The 19,580-nt window shown below is 37.3% G+C and overlaps 3 protein-coding genes across 5 annotated transcripts; 2 read left to right on the forward strand and 1 right to left on the reverse strand.

Annotated features, from left to right (window-relative positions):
- Nucleotides 1-411: 411 nt before the first annotated feature.
- Nucleotides 412-6,973, forward strand: LOC127977307 (tyrosine aminotransferase). The gene is made up of 12 exons (XM_052582145.1): nucleotides 412-552; nucleotides 1,240-1,530; nucleotides 1,828-1,932; nucleotides 2,110-2,177; nucleotides 2,267-2,425; nucleotides 2,917-3,055; nucleotides 3,142-3,194; nucleotides 4,909-5,061; nucleotides 5,144-5,272; nucleotides 5,358-5,441; nucleotides 6,106-6,204; nucleotides 6,301-6,973. Exons 2-12 carry the CDS (start codon nucleotides 1,275-1,277, stop codon nucleotides 6,439-6,441), a joined length of 1,386 nt encoding a protein of 461 aa, XP_052438105.1. The 5' UTR covers nucleotides 412-552; nucleotides 1,240-1,274; the 3' UTR covers nucleotides 6,442-6,973.
- Nucleotides 6,974-8,591: 1,618 nt separating this feature from the next.
- On the reverse strand, nucleotides 8,592-13,004 carry LOC127977306 (kelch-like protein 36). Of its 3 annotated transcripts, none has more exons than XM_052582141.1 (5): nucleotides 12,858-13,004; nucleotides 11,880-11,962; nucleotides 10,505-11,578; nucleotides 9,635-9,792; nucleotides 8,592-9,418 (listed from the first exon to the last, which is right to left on the reverse strand). In XM_052582141.1, exons 1-5 carry the CDS (start codon nucleotides 12,868-12,870, stop codon nucleotides 8,845-8,847), a joined length of 1,902 nt encoding a protein of 633 aa, XP_052438101.1. In that variant the 5' UTR covers nucleotides 12,871-13,004; the 3' UTR covers nucleotides 8,592-8,844. The 3 variants fall into 3 exon arrangements, with proteins under 3 accessions (XP_052438101.1, XP_052438102.1, XP_052438103.1); XM_052582142.1 differs by lacking the exon at nucleotides 12,858-13,004 and adding an exon at nucleotides 12,214-12,349; XM_052582143.1 differs by lacking the exon at nucleotides 12,858-13,004 and adding an exon at nucleotides 12,284-12,304.
- Nucleotides 13,005-13,047: 43 nt separating this feature from the next.
- Nucleotides 13,048-17,967, forward strand: LOC127977308 (coactosin-like protein). The gene is made up of 4 exons (XM_052582146.1): nucleotides 13,048-13,190; nucleotides 13,503-13,585; nucleotides 16,836-16,993; nucleotides 17,169-17,967. Exons 1-4 carry the CDS (start codon nucleotides 13,114-13,116, stop codon nucleotides 17,277-17,279), a joined length of 429 nt encoding a protein of 142 aa, XP_052438106.1. The 5' UTR covers nucleotides 13,048-13,113; the 3' UTR covers nucleotides 17,280-17,967.
- The last annotated feature ends 1,613 nt before the right edge of the window (nucleotides 17,968-19,580 follow it).

Here is a 19,580-nt window from a genome sequence, read left to right on the forward strand (position 1 = left end):
GATGTGGAGACCAGCCTCTTTCATTCTCATTACAGATGAGAGAATACTCTCTAGATGATGCTTGATTAACAGTCTAGAAAGTCTGAAATACAGCCTTAAACCTAAATGACTTCTCTCATGATAAAAGTGCGCTCTAAACAGGTGCGACTGATAAAATAATAATTTTAATAATAAATGAGAGAATGTGACAGCAATAATTTTGAAAGAAGGAAAGTGTCTCTAAAAACAGCTGAGCGTCATGTGCATAACTCTTGTATATTGAGGGCAGGAGTGTTCGCGCTCCTCGCGCTTTTACGCACAGATCGCGTGCTTGCGCATCCGCAGTTTCTAGGAAAAAGGAGGATGAGGTTCAATCAACCCCAAAACTATAGAATTTTAGACTTATGATGTAACGGGGGAGTTTTGGACTGCCCCCAGTCTCCACCAATGGAAATATGGGCAGGGTTCAACACCCATTTTGGGGGGTTCTGTATAAAGCCGGTCTATGAACATATTTACCTATTTATCTCATCCCCAACCACTGGAGCGTGATTTGTTATAATAAGAAAAAAGGTATTTATATTACATTATAAATTCTGTATATTGCTTATAGCCTGAACTAGCATATGCATTTGGTTTTTCATTCATTTAGTGTCTAAAATAAATATATTTATTGTGGCATAGCCTATATGTTTAGCATATATTTAAACAAAAGAAAAATAAATTTCCACATTACTTTTTGTGTTACTTTTTGATATTTTAGAATATTTGATATTTGGTCTAATTAGACGAATGTTAGACAACATTCAAATTCTACAGTTCTATATTAATCTGATTATTTAGACTAGTGTTTTTCGTATGTAATGTAATTTATTTCCGTTGAGGTGTTTGTCTTATTTATGCAAGAAGGCTACATTTCTGTAAGAGCTATCTCATGCAAACTTTTAACTTTTGCAGTTAGATAATGGTCTTCAAGTGTTCTTAAAGACACTTCTTAAAAACTCTAAGTGTTTTTTAATATATTTGTGGGCTGTAGATCTATAGCTTATAAAGTTATTGCAGTACGCTACATTTTCAATACTGATCCTTATAGAAAATACATATTAGTATAGACATCTGCAAATTAATTAACTTTTAAAAATACAACCCTATGTTTTTGACTTCTGTTTAAAACAAAGAGCCTATATATGTGTGTGTGTGTGTGCATAAGTTTAAGTCAACATATTTTACTTTATCAGTATCATCTTTTCCTTTCTCTAGACATCATCTCTTTCAGAAGTGCATAGACCAAGAAAATGTCTTTTGTAGTGAAAATGAACGGATCTCAGAACAGTGACATCCACGGGAACTTCATCAGCGGGAACGGTGTGCATCATGTGAGTGTGCGGACTCATGTGAGTGTGAACCCTGCCAAACTGAAGAGCCGCAGGCAGAGATGGAACGTCAGACCCTCAGAGATGTCCAAAAAAACACTCAACCCCATCCGAGCCATAGTGGACGGGATGAAACTCACCCCCAACCCAGAGAAACCCATGATTGCTCTATCCATTGGTAAGTTATGCATCAAATAACCTACTTATATGAAAATAAAAATAAAACACAAAATGTTATGATGCAACATTTGTAACTTAGATATATATCAGCTGGGCTTTAATATATTAATTAAACACTTAAAACGTTTAACCAAATGGGGAAAATGCTAGTGTATCATAGCTGTATAAAGTAATGGCTTATCTTTTTATTTTATCCTTGCCTCATTCATCGCAAGTAGGCTATATTATTTGCCATATTCTTTTTGCTCTGCGATTAAAAGTTAATGGTTGTTTTTTGGACTTGATTTTCCACCAGGCGACCCAACTGTGTTTGGGAACTTGCCAACAGATGACACAGTTTTGCAGGCAGTGAAGGAGGCAATAGACTCACACAAATACAATGGCTATGCTCCATCAGTTGGTAAGTCTTAGGCATTCATTTTCTGTTTGATTAAAAAATTAAATTTTAAGAGGAATTAATTAATTGCCTCATTTGTTATACAATGATTAAATAGTCCCACTTTGCATTTGCATTCTGATAAAATGTGTATTATTTTCTCCTCATGAAAATAATCTGTATTTCTAATAACATTGACAGGTTACCAAAAGAGCAGAGAAGCTGTTGCAAACTTCTACAGCTGTCCAGAAGCTCCACTGGAAGGCAAAGTACGTCACATCCATCATTTGCCATTTTTCTGTTAAAGCTTTAATTTTAAGCTGATGAAGAGTAATTTTTTTTTTTCTTAAATCTTTAGGATGTGATCTTGACCAGTGGCTGTAGCCAGGCTATAGAGCTGGCCATCAGCGTGTTGTGTAACCCAGGGGACAATATCTTAGTTCCACGTCCTGGATTCTCCCTCTATAAGACACTGGCAGTGTCTATGGGCATCCAAGTCAAGCACTACAATCTGCTGGTGAGTAAATAAATCGCACTGATAGCATGAGTGTGTAAATCAAAAAGAAAAAGTCCATCAGCTCAGCTTAGCATGGAGTCAGAAAACAAAAACTGTTCTGTTTACAATAAGGAAAAATATGGAAAGTGAGATGAGAGGGGGTGGGATGAGGCGGGTTTGGGGGCATAAAAGACTAGTGGATGGCTTGTGGAGTGGATAGGGAAAATTGCTGCGTCATTCTTACAATACATAGTCCACATCTGGGGTTGATAAATACCGTAAAGAAGCACATGCAAATAACAGAAAAATACAGCTCAGGTTTTATTACAGTATAAAGATAAGTGTTATAGATCCTAACACAACTAAGATAGGAATCATTTTATTCGCAGACACTAAAAGGATGGCTTTTAATTGAATTTAATATAGTTTTATAGTTTCCACAATACCTCTTGACTGCATCATGCCTAAGATGAGTTTTTCATATATATATTATGTTATATTTTGATCTTTAGCCAGAGAAGTCCTGGGAGATTGATCTTCAGCACCTGGAGAGTCTGATCGATGATAAAACAGCCTGTCTGATTGTCAACAACCCATCCAATCCATGTGGCTCTGTGTTCTCCAAAGAACACCAGCATAAGATTCTTTCCGGTGAATGTTTATTCAAATAATATATCAGGAATGTTTATCCACCGAAATTCCAGGATATTAATCTATTAATATTCTATGTGTTCTAGTGGCATCAAGAAACTGTATCCCTATCCTTGCTGATGAGATCTATGGAGACATGGTGAGCTCACACTGAATACGGGAACACTTGCATTTACTATCCGAAGAACTATTTATTTTCCGAGCTCTGTCCACTTTCAACTAACTTTAATGAGGCACTCAAAGGTCAAGTAGACCACAGGTCTTCTCACAGTGGTCTTTTATGGAATTCACACTCTACGCTCCTCAGTGACCCATGTTAAACAACTTAGCTGAGTCTAGCTTACTTGCAAGACACTTTTCAACCTTTTCGAACACTTCTAAAATTAGAGGTTCTTTGTTGGCATCTATGGTTCCATGAAGAACCTTTAACATCCACTGCATATCTCCATTGCACATTGTGAAGATAAGTTTTTTCAGATGTTCTTCACACATAAAAAATTATTCTTTTAAGAACTGCCCCCCACCCTCCAGCCCTTGGAACTACATTAAAGTGTACTTCAATTGCAGGGAACATCTTTCTGTTTTGTGGCGTGCATTTCCCTGGCTCAGCTCGGCCTCGTTTAGCGGTGGAAACCACATCAGCACTGGAGGGATTAGAGTTGTGTGTGGTGAATGGATGTTCGAAAGCATTCTGGGTTTTAGGTCATGAAGGACAGTAAAGATAGAGCAGGGGGCAATGGGTCCACAACTCTGGATGGTAGTTACCAAGAGAGAACTCATTTTGGTAAATGGAAAAAAATTTCAGCTTAATATGGTCAATGGTCTGAGGTGTTTGTAACCCAATAACTCAGTTGGGGTTGTAAGCCGACAGTGAGTGGCTTGAGTGCACCTCAGTGACTTTGCACTTTTCATCACATGTGTTTGTGGTTAGCACATGCGTGAGGCTTGACGCATTTGAGGCGATAGAGAAGGTAGGGAGAGGAGCGACCCCCTCGTTTCATCGCAGGTAGAATGTTGACTGGCTGGATGTGTTTTTGAGCTACATCTGGTACAGTATTGAGCCCCCCATGTGGTCTCGCTGTCTGGACCCTGTTAAAAACAACAGCAACGAAACATACTTCCACGTTTGAATTGTGAAATAGGGCCAACACTGCAAATTGCAGTATCTCAGCCAATGGGAGATGGGGCGGATCCGTCATCGTAATTAGAGCCAGGCGGACGACCACAAAACAGCTACAAGCAAGGAACTCATTCTTGCTACCCTTATAACTTTCTTAGTCCCCCATTCCTCAATTTCCATAAGGCTCCTCCTTCCAACAGGATGGTAACAGCATGCAGAACGTTCTAGAATCCAGCTAACACACGGTTACAATCTTCATAAGAAAAGGAAATAAAATACTGTTCAAAACTTTTGGGGCAGGATAAAAAAAAATCTATTTAATCAACATTCAGCTGATTAAATATTATTGCAAAAGAAAGTATTTAAAGTAAATGCTGCTATTTCTTTACTTTCTGTTCTTCAAAGAGTGCTAAAAATGTATAATGTGCACCAAATAAGTATATTAGAATGATTTCTGAAGGGTCATGTGACACTGATTAAGACTGGAGTGATGGCTGCTGTAAACTGAAATTGCATTTTAATATAATGAATTGTAAGAATATTTTAAAATTTCATTGTTTTTAAATGGTTTTTTTTTTTTTTTTTTACCTACAGACTCCAAAACCTTTAAAAGAATATCATCCATCTTGCATTTTATATAGATTATTATATTATATTAATTATATTATATTCTAAATATGTTTAAAGAAGAATGTTGCTATTTGTTGTAATGAGTGTTTCTGTTTCTCTGCAGGTATTCCCGGGCTGCGATTTTCAGCATTTGGCACCTCTCGGCAGTGACGTGCCCATCCTGTCCTGTGGTGGTCTTGCAAAGCGCTGGTTGGTTCCTGGCTGGAGGATGGGCTGGATCCTCATCCATGATCGTAATGACATATTTGGAACTGGAGTAAGTATTAGCCTCTCACCAGTAACAGAAAAATGAAAAATATGCAATAAAAACATACTAATAATGCTCAAATTTACTCTAGATTCGAGAAGGGCTTGTGAAACTAAGCCAGCGCATATTGGGACCCTGTACCGTGGTTCAGGGAGCATTAGAGAGCATTTTGAATGACACACCACCAGAGTTTTACCAAGGCACCATCAGTTTCCTCAAGGTAAGAGGAGAAAAGCTTCTGAGAGAATAGCTTGTAGATTCAACATCTGACTCTGACAATATCACAATTTTATGTCCCTTTTCAGTCAAACTCAGAGATATGTTACTCAGAGTTGTCAACTGTTCCCGGGCTGAATCCAGTGATGCCATCAGGAGCCATGTACATTATGGTGAGTGAAACTTTGTGTATTATAAGATAAGAGTGAATTAAGAGTAAACTACATTAAAGTAAAGGGGAAATTTAACCAAAAACTTGCAGTTCTGTCATCATTTACTGTCCTTTATTATTGTCCAACTCCAACTAAAAAAAAAACAAAAAAAAAAAACACTGAAATGGACTACATTATTGCAGGAGTTTGCATACATCATCAGACTTTGTATTTTTTTATAAAAAAGTAAAAGGTAAAAAAAATAAAAGAATGACACGTGCATGGATAAATGATTCACAATTAGATCAATGATATGAAATTAGAAAATAAATAGGATGATTTTTAATTTTATGCTGACAAAAAAAAAAAAAAACCTGTTTGATAAATTAACAAATCATTCACTGGTTATGTGAACTGGATCAGAGGATTTAATTTAAAGAATATTTTTTCTGCATTTGTATTTTATGTTTAAATAATGGTGTTTGAAATGTCATGAGTGTGTTTAAATAATATCAGAAGGTTCATTTTTGGGTGAACTGTCTCTTTAAATGGCCTGATAGACACTTAATCATACTTGGCACATTTGCTCATCAGGATGTCCATATTAGGAATGAACATGTTTGCAAAAAGTACAAAGTTGCAAGCTAGCAGAGGGTTAATGTATTTAATGCTGGCTCATCCTCAGGTGGGGATAGAGATGGAACACTTCCCAGATTTCCAGACAGATGTGGAGTTCACTGAACTGCTGGTCACTGAGCAGTCTGTGTTCTGTTTGCCCGCTACGGTGAATTATTCATCTCCATAATCTTGCCTTATATCTATTATTTGTCACAAAGATTGGTTGCATCCATTCTGATACCTTTACTGTTCCTTTCTGTAGGCATTTGAATATCCAAATTTCTTCAGAATTGTGGTAACCGTCCCAGAGGAGATGATGATTGAGGCATGCATTCGGATCAGAGAATTCTGTGCACGTCACTATCGACCTCGGAGCCAAGACAGCCACGAATTAGACCAGTGAAAGAAACCGACTGAGAACGAAAGGTCAAAGGAGGAAAGGAAAGGTCAAAGGTCAAAGCAAAGAGGTGGATAAAGCTGAAGAATAAATCAAAGTGTTATAAGAGAGGACACATTTATGTGCATTACATGTGACATGCTTTCCCTTCAGGAAACCCACAGTTCTATGCAAAACATCATATTTATATTTTTCTATGTATTATGGCTAGTATTATATAGGGAAGGGGTGGGAGGGTAGTTTGAGGGTTATTGAATAAATATACAAAACTGTTACAGAAATTGTGGTAAGTTTGGGAAGCCTTGTGACCAAACCATAAAGCCATTTCTTGTGTATCCTGCATGATGTGAAGTATTTATCCAATATGTGACGTTTTATTAATGGAATATTTTGTTTAATTTGCATGCCCCACCACTTCGAGAGTCAAAATGACATATATGACACATATATGACATCTAATGTTTTTTTGTTGTTTTTTTTTTTTTTGTATTCAATTGTTACACCTGAAAAACTATTTAAATAAAATTGTATCTCAGTATTTCTTTAAGTTAGATATTTTCCTGCAGAGATCAGAGATGTCATTGCAACTTGCATTATGACTACTGTTCTAACTCAACCCTGTTACTAACACAAGTGTTACTAAATACTACAGTTTAATTAGAACTACACTCTGAAAAATAAAGGTGTCTTACGATGCCATAAAATAACCTTTTTTTCTAACTGGTTCCATAAAGAACCTTTAACATCTGAAGAACTTTTCTGTTTCACAAAAGTGGCGAAATAAGGTTCTTAAGATTATAAAAAGGTAAGAAAGAGATTTTTCTTTGTGAAACCAAAAATGTTTATTTGGCATTGCTGTGAAGAAGCTTTAAAGCACCTTTATTTTTAAGAGTGCATGTGATAGTTTTCACATTTATGAGCAGCATTTTAGTCCCTCTTTTCAATGGGATAGTTTCAGATTTTGGATTTTTATATATATATTTGTCATTTAGATGACCAAGAACATCCTAATTGTGGAAGGCGACCACATGTCAATTAAGAAAATACATATTTACAAGAGTGATTTTAAAAAGGGGCTTTGCCCAAAATAAAATATAGTTTTAAGTCACAATGGAAAAACATGGACCATGCTGAATCAATTTGTTTTTTTGTTTTTAAGTTTTAAAAGCTTTTCTGTTCCTGTGCTGCCCTCTAGTGTTTGATGCATTAATTACATAATACAAAGAGTGTGCCTCAAAGTCAAATCTTATTAAACGGTAATTAAAGGTCAGAAGAAAAACTTATATTTATTTTAAACATTTTAATTTAGCTCTATCAGCTTTGAGGATATCCTGATTTGCACACACACTACTTGAGGAAGTAACACACGGTCAACATGAGCTCTAAAGGTCACACAACTGTGCCAACAGACTGTAGTTTCAGGAAACATACATGCGGGAACAATAGTGTTAAATGATCTGCACCCACATACACACAGACACACTGTCCTGAGTTAGATATTTTACATAACAGAGGTTTACATTTAGTCCACAAGAAAAAAAAAAGCAGAAATTATTAAAATAACCCCATTTAAGTTTTGTCTTAATCCTGTGTAGTTACCTAATATTCTTTACATTCCATTTGGAAATACATGGTCTTATTAAGTGCACTGCATTGTGGGATACATTTTGGCAAATGTAGAATATAATGAGGGTATTTCACTCATAAAGTGAACAGTATACTTACTGAGCCGGCAGGATTTTTCCTATTGAAAGATGTTTTTAATATGTTTCGAAATGTAGTATATTTCTGGGAAGGCAAAGCTTAATTTTCTGCATCATTACTCCAGTCTTCAGCGTCACATTATTCTTCAGAAATAATTCTAATTTGCCGATTTGCTACTCAAGAAACTATTATTATTGGCAATGTTGACAACAGTTATGCTGCTTAATGTGTTTGTGGAAATAATGATTTAGTTTAATCAAGATTCTTTGTTTGATTAATAGAACATTTAAACAGACACCTTTTGTACATACCTATGCATTTACTGTCACTTTTGATCAATTTAATCTATCCAGGTTTAAAAAAAGTATTAATTTATATAAAAAAATTTTTTTGGAATGGTACTATAATTCATCAAATCAAAATATAAACACAAAACACTGCAAACAGTCATGTAAAATTGTTAAGTCAGGATGTTTTAATTGTAACTCGCCAAGCAATCCAGGACATCTGTGAAAACTCCCAAAAAGTTTGAACAAAAACTACAATATGAATTTTTGCTTTTCAACTCAATTCATAGTCGAACATCTCACAGTATTTCCTGCTGATCTTTTTTTTATCAGGATCTGAGAAGCAGCCAGTGGCATCAGGCTTATGAAAACCTTCATTCAGAAGGTATATTCTCTCATAAAAGTGTTCCCCAGACAATCACCTGTGCTGCTCCTGGCTGAAATTCTGTTTGTCTCTCTCTGTGTTATGACCCTCTGTACTGTTGGTTTGTTGAGGTCTGACAAGGCACACACACGCAGAAGCTCCGGCAATGTGCTTCGGTAGATTTGGACCTAAGACCCACTGGCCCTTGTCTGGAACAAACACTTGAGTGCCCTGAGAGAAGTCCATGGCCTCCCAAGTGTATCCTCCCAATACATAAATCTTTCCATCCAAGACCGCCACCCCTGCCTCACTGTTAGGGTACCTGAGAGGGGCTACCTTGGTCCACTGATCAGTCTGCGGGTCAAAGGCTTCCACCCCCAAGACGTCAAAACGCTCCATGCTGTCCTCATGGTCATTGCTGCCCCCGATGACATAGATCCTGTCACCCAAAGATGCCATAGAGTGCCAGCCTCGAGCCAAGATCATGGCCTGTCGCTCTGTCCATGTGTCCGTAGTTTTGGGGTCATAACTTAGCATGTCACGTCTGTACGGGCCAATCTGGTAATCATGGCCCCCCGAGATGTAGACAATATCCTTGAGAATAGTGCCTGCATGACCATATGTGAATCTATGAAAGAAGAAAATGTTTCAGACATAATAACGTTTATTAAAAATAATAAAAGTTTATATGTATACAATTTAACGCTTGCTGAATTAAACTACTAATTTCCTTCAAAAAATAAAACTTAATGACCCCAAGCTTTTCAACAGTAGTGTATCAAAATAAATGTTCACACAAACTGGTGCAACCTTGTGAGAACATGATCAAAAACAGTGCACAAACCTGGGCAATCCTGCAACGTAGGTCCAGTAGTCCTCAGCAGGATGGTACATTTCTACAGAAGACAAAGCCCCACTATCATTGCGTCCCCCAACAGCTATAAGAGAGTCTCCCATGGTTCCCAGATAGAAGTCCACACGCCGCTGGTTCATAGGGGCACCCTGCAGATCAACAGATCACTGGATTATCACTCAAACTACGGCACAAATGTCGACTTCTCTCATGCGTGGGAATATAAATGAAAATGACAAATAAAAATTAAAATTAAAAACTAGTTTAATAAAATAAAATAAAGATGAATTATACAAAGTGTATTTTTTCCATTTAACCACTTATTTTTTAATGCGAAAGGAAGCGATTTTCTATGAATGTGCCAGACTTCTGACTCATCAGCTGCTGTTGTTAAATGCTAGTGCAGTAACCAAAACTAACATCATTCAAATATATTAAAATAATTTGATTCCAGTTTGCAATACAAAGCAGCTTGAAGGACTGTTTTTTTTTTGTCAATTGTATACTTTCTCTCATAAATATGCACACACGACTGTTAAGCATTGATCTTGAGTTGGATAAAATAAATGAATGAATGAATGAATGAATAAATAAACATAAAATAAAAAGCTATCAGATGAAACCATTTAGTCATAGTCTGGAGCCCTGCTGTTAAAACTTAAATGTCTCTAGATTCTAGTTCTTATTAGTAATATATATTACATTTTCATACTTCAGTTAAATGTTCATTAAATGTTGTCTTGGTAATTAGCTGAAATTTTTTTTTTAAAATGATTTTCATTTTAATTTCAGTTAAAGTTTTAGCTAACTATCACAACTCCATCACTGACTCGTTACATTATCGAGAGCGAAGTGTATTACCTTAACCCACAAGTTGCTTCGGGGGTCATATCGATACAGCAAGTTGCTTGCAGAATCTCCCCCGTTGTCCCGCGAGGAGCTTCCACCTGCGGTGAAGATGAATCCCCCCAAAACAGCAACACAGTGGTGACTCCTCTGAGCTGGCAGCTGAGTCTCGACGACCCACTTTCCTGCTTCTTCATCCAGCCAGCACACCTCGGCACTCAACTCCTCTCCGCGTTCAGACACCTCTCCTCCCACCAACAGAAGACGCTCCACGCCTCCTCGAAGGCCTGTGCGTGTTGTCTGCAGTACAGCTTGGGCGCTGACTCTCGTGTGGTAGCTCACGGCCTCCTCCACTAGCGGCTCACAGCCTGCGTCCGGGGGCAGGAGGGAGCGCATGGCAGGCAAAATGTGCACTATGAGGTCATCCAGTGGAATGAGAGCAAAACGAATGTTGGAGAGAAGCTGCTGGGCGAACGCGAGACGTTCAGGTCTTTGACTCAACCATTGCAAGGCGACCTGCAGAAGAGCTTGCTCGTTCTCATGTTGCACCTGCTCATCTGCAAGGTAAGCACAAAGCTTGGGCATCCGTACGTCTTGAAGGAACTCGGATGTGACGGAAAGCGTGGCGAAATGCTCCAGAATGAAGCGGTCTATGAAGGCATCCAATCGGTCCAAGCTGTAGAGGAAGGCAAGCTCCTGCAGGTACAAGTAATTGTCCTCACGTACCTCTTTCTCCAGATACTGGCAACAGAAATCCACAGCTCGCCACACCTGCAGCAAGTGAGCGGTTTCCAGGACGTAGTCGATGTTTCCACCATCGAGGGGTAACTCGCCGCTGTACAGGAAGTCTACTACTGCTTTAACACCGACATATGAGGCTCCCACCAGCTCTACTTCTGCTTCATGCTCCTCTCGCATCCCCAAGGTGAACATCGCCTGGAAGTAGGGGCTGGATACTGCAAGCAAAGCCCGATGTGCAGGGATCCGCTGGTCATCGGCCACCAGAACGACATCACACAGCTGGCCATGCTGTCTTTGCTCATTTAAACCTTGAAGGAGGTAGTTAGCCTGGTCTGCCCATCGGTACACCTGTTGTACACGAGAGTTAGTGAGTGCATGATAGTTTCAAGACACTTTATACAGAATTTTTAAAAGGTACTAAAGATAATAAATGTGCATTTTTGTAGTCATCTGTTGCAAGAGTGGTTTTAAACTTTATAATGACACAAATGATTGCATTTTTGTATTTATTAACATTTTTAATTGGCTTTTATTTTAATATTCTACATTTTTTATGCGCTTAATTTTTAAATGTAGCTTTATTTCATTTATTGAAAATTATTTTAATAGTTCCACTATTTGATAACAATAACAACGCTGCAATGCAAACCTTTGAAGATTCGCTTATTCTGTGAGGACGTGAAAGACGAGATTGCTTCCCCATGTCCATTGTGTCATCTGCCATAAGACTATCTGCAAAATATGATATCATAATCATATTTAATTATTGAAAGTAATTAAAAGCAACCACATATAATACACAAGTATACAACGTTCAGAATAGGAACAGACAGAGCTTAAAAATCTGAAAATGAGCACAAAAGGAAAGGAGCGTCAACACAATAATTTCTGACTACGTTTCATTGACATTAAATATAACTGGACATATATTATCGATTCAGCTGTGACAACAACCGTGCAGTAAAATGCAGATATAATTTTACCATTTTTCCATTCTTTATCCGTATTAATTACTAGTTAAATGGCCGTGACTAGTGACTATAAACAAGTTACTTTGTCCGTGGCACAGTGAAGCTGAGTTCTCACTTCCGTGTTGCGTTTCATTTCAAAATAAAGGTCACTTTTGCTCTCAAGTTAGCTCAAATTCAGAGTGTAGCTAGTGGTAGTTCTGATTAGTTAGGCTGTTTATATATTTTCTGACTGGTCTTTTAAACGTCAATTGTCAAAAACTCAAATGTAAACACAGAAGGCTTTTTAACCCATTTAAGTTAAATCTATCTATCTATCTATCTATCTATCTATCTATCTATCTATATATATATATATATATATATATATATATATATATATATATATAATGATAATATATTAAAATATTTGTTGTTCTTTAATTTATGCTATACTGAATATCTAATAATGAGGGCAAGAAAATTATTTTATTTCAAGATTAAATGTAATATTTGTTGGCATGGTTCGCCTATGGTAGGCCTGATTCTCGTCTGCAATCCAAATATTACACAAAAGAGCAACCCATTGTTCTCAACTTATATCCACAAGATGGCAGAGTAACCCAGACCAACTGTTAGATGACAGTACAGAACTGGGTGGATTAAATGCAGCTCAATACCCAAGTTTGCCATTAGGAGGAGGTGAAACTGGCGCGAGCTCCCTGATTCACTGGAACAGCAACCTGACGCCCATTAAGAGGCAATAGGAAATGAATCGAGTCGTGAAATCAGTTGCCTCTCCATCCCACTGAGAGAAGAGACCTCTCTGCTACACCAGCAGCCCCTCTGTCGCACTTTGGGATTTATCCGCATTTTCTGTCATTCCCCCGGCTTTGTTCGGCATTCAGATACAGTATCTCCCTTAGCATCGTCGAAATGGCAACGCGAATTGACAAAGAGGCTTGCAGAGAAGCATACAATCTGGTGAGAGACGACACCTCCGATATTTGCTGGTGAGTAAAGCATTGATTTACTTGAACATCCAGAGATGTTGTTTGGCGCGTTCTGGCTGACATTGACATCGCTACATTGTTTCAGCAATTAGAATCTTTCAAATGAAACATTTAAACGCTGTTTTAATTGATTCATTGACAATCTGTAGCGCAACATGTAGGGATGGGTCTTGTAATATAGGGGACGTGTGTCAAAATCTAGTTTGCACCCTACCTAGGCAGCATTTTGTCCAGATAGGCTGCTCTCTAGGTTCTGAGAAACAAGGACATGATATTTGACAACAGTTCAAATATAAATTCTGCTTTTTAAAGGGCATCTTTTAAGTATGATGGCTCTACCATTGTACCAGCTGGTCATGGATCCGACTACGAAGAATTCAAGAGTCAGTGTGCAGGTGAGTCCATTTTTATATTTTTTCAGATTGTTTGGAGGTATTTTTTGACAAATTAAGTGTTAATGGGAAAGTTCACCCAAAAATGAAAGGCATCATTCATTCACCACAAACTTAGATGACTTAAATGAGACCGACAGACTCAATCAAAAGTTAAAAGGTGACTGAGTCATTAACCTTACTTTGAGTTCACAGAAAGGAAAAAACAACACCACATATACAATACAGGTTTGAAACAACATGATTGCGGGGAAATGATGACAGACCTTTTATGTTTTGGGGGTGATCTGTCCCTTTAAGTCTGCATCACATCACTAGGAAGTAGTTCATTTTCCAAGGTAGACAATACCAAATATGGTTTCATACTTGTCCTAGATGACAAGAGGCCAAGCAATTGGTGGGAAGTTTGATGAGAGGGTTTTAGCAAATATAAACATTTGTATTCGTAATCAACCAGAATTAATTAAATTCGACTTTATCTATTCTAATATACAGTAGCTGTGATTTTGGTAGCAGTAACACAGCAAATGTAGCATGTTGTACTAACTTTTTATAAATAACTGTCCAGCTTCGTTTGAATGAATGAATTGATGTAATTTTCTCCTCTCATTCTGTCATCTTAATTGAACAGAAATTTGGGCGTGGTGCTCAATTCGGTCTCCATGAGTAGATTGTGCAGCCACTGGCAGATGTAAACTTGTACAAGTGTTGCAATGCCTTGGCTTCCGGATCTGTGCTCTGACAGATGATCAAAGATGTCTTCCTATATGGAGCAGTGTGTTACAAAAAGCACTTTTGTTTATGGAGAATATTTTAGTCATAAAGTTGGCTTGTGAAAGAGTATTTTAAATACAAACAGAAAATATGTAATCTGTGCCATAACCACCCATAAACATATTTATCCAGCAATGAATATATGTGTTTATTATTTTGGTAGATTTTTGAGTAGTTGGAGAATAGTGGACCGAATCTCCCTAAAACTCTGTACTGGATAGGACCAAATGAAAATACAGTAGCTTTGTAAAGAGATATGTAGTGGCAGTCAGTAGCTTTATGAATTATTTAAACTTTTATTATTTGGTTTTATGTGATAGAAAATCTCTGAATGAAGAATATGATTTTAGATTGGTTTCATTTGTGATGTGCTCCAACTTGCATAAAATTCAAGATGGGTTTCTGGGTGGAAGTGACTCCGAATTATAGAGCGGGTCCAATTTTTTAATATAAATGTTTGCAAAAATGAAAGCTTGTTTTTTTGGGTGATGTCTAAAAGATTGAACATTTGAAATATTTTGTTGTTCTGCATCATCATAGCCTTGGCAAGCTGGAAGTACAGTAAACATGTAGTCAGCACAAAAACAACTTTCTGGAAATGAGTTCTTCAGAAATGTGCCGCGCACAAAAGAGGAAGTAGAAGTGTGTGGAAGCATTGCCACATCACCCAGATGTTAGTGTGTCACCGTGTTTTCATGCAGTCGTAAAATAAGACAGAACAACTGTCTGTTTTATACTGGAGTCCATGCATTCCCACTGTTCACTTGGCGTGTTAACACATGACAAGCACCGCTCGCTTCCTAAATGTGGTTTGTTCGAGGTTTCAGTTCTGTTGAAATACAGCAGCGGTCTCAATAATGTGACTTAAGGTTCATCATCCACTTTGTACTTGAAACTTGAACAGCCAATGTCCCAAATGCAACTGACAGTATTACCCATGGTTCCCTGACTTAGCTTCTTAAACCTTAAGCCCAGTTAATCAACTACAGAAAACCAGATATTATCAGTCTCAAGTAAAGCCAAGGGAATTCACCTAAGCATTTGTTTCCCAGTAATAAAAATGTGTTTAAACACTGTAAATTATACCTAGTACAAGATGGAACTAGAGGGTAATGCCCTTTGGTTTCTAGCAGCCATTTTTTTTAAACTGGCCTGTATGTTATAAAAGGTAAAAATACACATTAACAGTTCTACATATGTGTGTGCGCTAATTATTATGCATACAAGCAGAAGTTTTAAAACTATTTTCAAAGATCAGTTAAGATCAAAGTGTAAAGGTGTGCAACCACTAACATTTGAATGAATGGTTTTAGCAAGAGCTTTCTTCCGCACAATCTCTCTCTGATACTGTCAGCGTCTAAACAGAGGCATGCCATAGTTAAGTGCGATTGATGTTATCATTGAATCTAGTCCCAGTGCCACTGCAATGCAGTTGTAGCACATTTGTGAGGAAGTGGCCAGCTGTAAAGCTGAGAGAGACAGGGAGTGTTCCAGATAAACTATTACACTGTAAATCACCCTTATCAATGGAGTCTGTTAACTGGATCCCCTCCCATCTTCACCCAGTTTCTATATTCCTTGTTTTTCATGTCGTATGAAGTCATAGAGCTTACATTTCACAGCCTTGTCCGCCGCTCGCACGTGATGCTCTCAGATTGTATTTCATATCCTGACGTCTTTCTCTGGAAAGGAAAACAATGCAATAGTGTAGATTCAAAACACTCGCTACAATGGAGACAGTGTTCAGTCGAATCCAAGCTCTTCCTTGTTATCAAACAAAGTTCAGCTAAACTGGATTGGAGTGACAATTATGAAGCGCATTAATATGAGCTTCAAGAAGAAATCAAACCTGATTATATGTTAAATCAAGCTCCATGTTTTATTGGTTTTGATTCATTGATGCATGTTATTCCAAATAAAAATGCCTTATCAGAATGTCTGCACCACCCTTTCAGTTGACACAATTGAATCCTACTTACTATTTTAACTCCTCCCCTCCAGGCACCATTGCTCCAGTTTTCTGGCCTGGTTATTTAATTTTTTATTATTATTATTGGTTATTTAAAATGCATTCAATTTTAAATGATTTTTTTTTGTGTTTTTATGTTAGGCCTACTGCTTTTTTTGTAATGTATTTTGTTGGGATTTTATTATTTGAGGAAATACACTTGTGGAAGTTTTAATTTGTGGTAAATAGGTCCTGTTATCCGTACTCTAGTTTTTCAATGTAGAAAACAAAATCGACTTCTAAAGTCACTTTTCATAATGTATCTTTAATGATTTTCTGTCTGCCAGAGTGAAGTCTGATGTATCTTCAGTTTAGTTGGCTTTTCTCAGCAAATGTTTTGCTATATATGTAATTAAGTTAAATAGTTACATATGTAACATTTTTAAACAATTCACAGTCATAAAAGAAACGAGCAACTATCCAGAAAACATCGCAACTTCATAAGAAAATGTCTTTCTCTTTGACTTTCAGATGACAACCGTCTCTTCGGGTTTGTAAGGATCACTACGGGTGATGCCATGAGCAAGCGTGCCAAATTCACCCTCATCACCTGGATTGGCGAAAACGTCAGCGGACTGCAAAGAGCCAAGATTAGCACTGACAAGACACTGGTAAAAGACATCGTGCAGGTGGGTCATGCGTTCTTTGATTCCATAGCTTAAGCCGTATGCAAACTCTCTCAGACTTAGAAACTTGGCTGCACCCAGACAAGCAGATTCCAAGGTGTTTTTCACTGTAAACAAATTGATGCATTCATGCAAACATGTTTTCCCTCCATCCCTCAAAGTATGTTTTTCCATGCAGAACTTTGCCAAGGAGTTCATGATAAGTGATCCCAGAGAGCTGGAGGAGGATTATCTCCGCAGCGAGCTGAAAAAGGCCGGCGGGGCCAACTACGACGCCCAGGCCGAATAGAACTTGGGGGCGGGTTTCCATAGGGTTGGAGGAGAAGGAAGAGGAAAACGTCATCTCATACACATGCACATACACACAGACAAACATAAATATACATACCTCACCCCTCTTGCCAGTCTGGTCATGGTTGATTTATCTATCTACTGTACTGTGCATCATCTCAAAGTCGTCTCTGCTAGTGCTATGAGGTTCTCTTTTTCTTCAGGGGCATTTTTGTAACCGTAGTTTCTGACGATGCTCCTTTTGGCTCGGAGTTGTCATCACTGTGATCAATGAATCAATGGAGTCCAGCATTGTTTTCTAAGGGGTTTATTATAAATCTTCATCTCCCCGCTGAATACAGACCACTGTGTTTACTGTCTCGATCTCCCATGGAGAGGAAGACATCATGGAATGTGTGCATTTGTGTATGTATGCGTTTGCAGACACTGCACTGTGACTGGCTATCTTGCATGCAGGGGGAGGAGTCTTAAAGGATCTCGTAGCTCTGATTGGCTGTTTCGCACTCTCCACCCAAACAAGGAGCAGTCATTTTTCTAGAGTAGACTTTATCTTGGTTTAAATAAATTAAATTAAAATTAAACACAACCTGTGGTTCATCCTTTAAAATAAAAATGCCTCCCAAGCCAAGAAAAGAAATAAGATGGTCACAAAAGCAATCATGTCAGAATAAAATTGTTTTTTTCAACATGTTTTGTCCTTGTGTGTTATATTTTGCTTTGTTTGTAATTAATCTTTGATATGGAAGCCCATTTCTGCCATGGATTAAAAATACATACAATTAAATAATATCTGCGACTTTTTCTCAATTCAGACTTCAGGCTACAAACTGCAATTACCTTTTTTATTCTGTGGTTGAGATGTAAACTGAGATTTCTGAGGAAAAAAGTAAAAATTCTGAGACTCATTCTGACATTTTTCTTGCAATTCTGTCTTTATATCTCGCAAAATCTGTGATTTTTTTTTCTTTTTTTTTTTGTATTTCTACAATTTTTTCTTCTGAATTAGGTTTATATATTTAATTTCATTGCTTTTTCTCATAACAAGTTTATATCACGATTTCAGAAATTATGTCTCGCAATTGCAAGTTTACGTCACAATTCTAACTTCTATGGGCAACAAAATCTCAGAATTATGAAAATAAAATAATTTGTTAACTAATCATTGTTTCCTATAGTGGAATAAAGCTACTGTTGAAACTTGATACTGTTTTCCGTCTCTAAGGTAATGCCAGCTGCTAGGCACAACACTCTTCTGCACGAATGCTAACAACAATCCCAGAGGGTTTGTGGGGGACTCCCAGGGGTTGTCATGGCCACTGCTGCGGTCAGGCTGCCTCATGCCAAGCTGCTGCTCTGCTCCAAAGCCTGTCAATAATGGCCCCAAAACATTTCCCGCCCCCCTTTCCCCACTGTTGTAACCTCTTTTCTTCTGATCTCCTCCCCCCATCTTTCTTCATACTCTCCCTGCCTTGCGTTCAGTCCAACAGATGTGTGCCCAACTGCACAACTGCTTAATCCATAATCTATAAGCTTCTTCCACTTCCAGGCTGCTTTTATGACGCTGAGTTTTGGTAGCACAGAGAGACATGAGGCAGAAATGTCGATGCTGAAATTAGGGCCTGTGGAAAATCGACGTTTGTGTTGTCTTAATAGTTCGTCAAAATGGGTCGGTAAAGATCAGCATTGCTAGTATTAAACTTTGGCATGTAAATCATGCTGCACTTTTTGTCCTATAGATATGAACAATAGAAGAGATGTATGTTTACTTTAAAACATTACAGACTTTTTTTTTTTATATTGGTGTAAGTGCGTATTGTTTAATTGTAGATGCTAATTTCCCCTATTTTTTCCCCCCGTTTTTAATTACACCGCTGTTCAAGTTTTTTAAAGACATTTTTACTTTAAAAATTATGGATTTATTATTTATTTATTTTATATTATTTATTATTTTTCATCAGATCAAACAAAAGATTATATATATGTATATATATGTATATATATATATATATATATATATATATATATATATATATATATATATATATAAACAAACAAAAAAAGTTTACCGACCCCAAACTTCTGAACAGTAATGTATATTTACCATCATCTAACACTTCAAAAACATTAATAAATGAATAACACTGTTAAATGTAATCTTAACCAATTAAAAAAATGTATATACATTTTTATACTATACGTTATGATATCGTGGAACCTAAATTAAACATTTTAAACATTTTAAACATTTTATTTTTATATTTAATTAATTTAGACAAAATAGCATGAAATTTGAATATCT

The sequence above is a fragment of the Carassius gibelio genome, chromosome B18, assembly GCF_023724105.1.
Source record: "Carassius gibelio isolate Cgi1373 ecotype wild population from Czech Republic chromosome B18, carGib1.2-hapl.c, whole genome shotgun sequence".
In the NCBI taxonomy this organism is placed as follows: Eukaryota; Metazoa; Chordata; class Actinopteri; order Cypriniformes; family Cyprinidae; genus Carassius; species Carassius gibelio.

What these genes read in the sequence shown, in the direction of transcription:
- LOC127977306 (XM_052582141.1), bottom strand. An exon ending in GAAGCAACTTGTGGGTTAAG is followed by an intron (nt 9,793 to 10,504) that starts GTAATACACTTC and finishes GTTGATCTGCAG; the next exon opens with GGTGCCCCTATGAACCAGCG. An exon ending in TACGTTGCAGGATTGCCCAG is followed by an intron (nt 9,419 to 9,634) that starts GTTTGTGCACTG and finishes CTTCTTTCATAG; the next exon opens with ATTCACATATGGTCATGCAG.
- LOC127977308 (XM_052582146.1), top strand. Translation starts at nt 13,114, where the DNA reads ATGGCAACGCGAATTGACAAAGAGGCTTGCAGAGAAGCATACAATCTG. An exon ending in GACACCTCCGATATTTGCTG is followed by an intron (nt 13,191 to 13,502) that starts GTGAGTAAAGCA and finishes TGCTTTTTAAAG; the next exon opens with GGCATCTTTTAAGTATGATG. An exon ending in TGGTAAAAGACATCGTGCAG is followed by an intron (nt 16,994 to 17,168) that starts GTGGGTCATGCG and finishes TTTTCCATGCAG; the next exon opens with AACTTTGCCAAGGAGTTCAT.
- LOC127977307 (XM_052582145.1), top strand. Translation starts at nt 1,275, where the DNA reads ATGTCTTTTGTAGTGAAAATGAACGGATCTCAGAACAGTGACATCCAC. An exon ending in TGGCTATGCTCCATCAGTTG is followed by an intron (nt 1,933 to 2,109) that starts GTAAGTCTTAGG and finishes TAACATTGACAG; the next exon opens with GTTACCAAAAGAGCAGAGAA. An exon ending in GCACCATCAGTTTCCTCAAG is followed by an intron (nt 5,273 to 5,357) that starts GTAAGAGGAGAA and finishes GTCCCTTTTCAG; the next exon opens with TCAAACTCAGAGATATGTTA.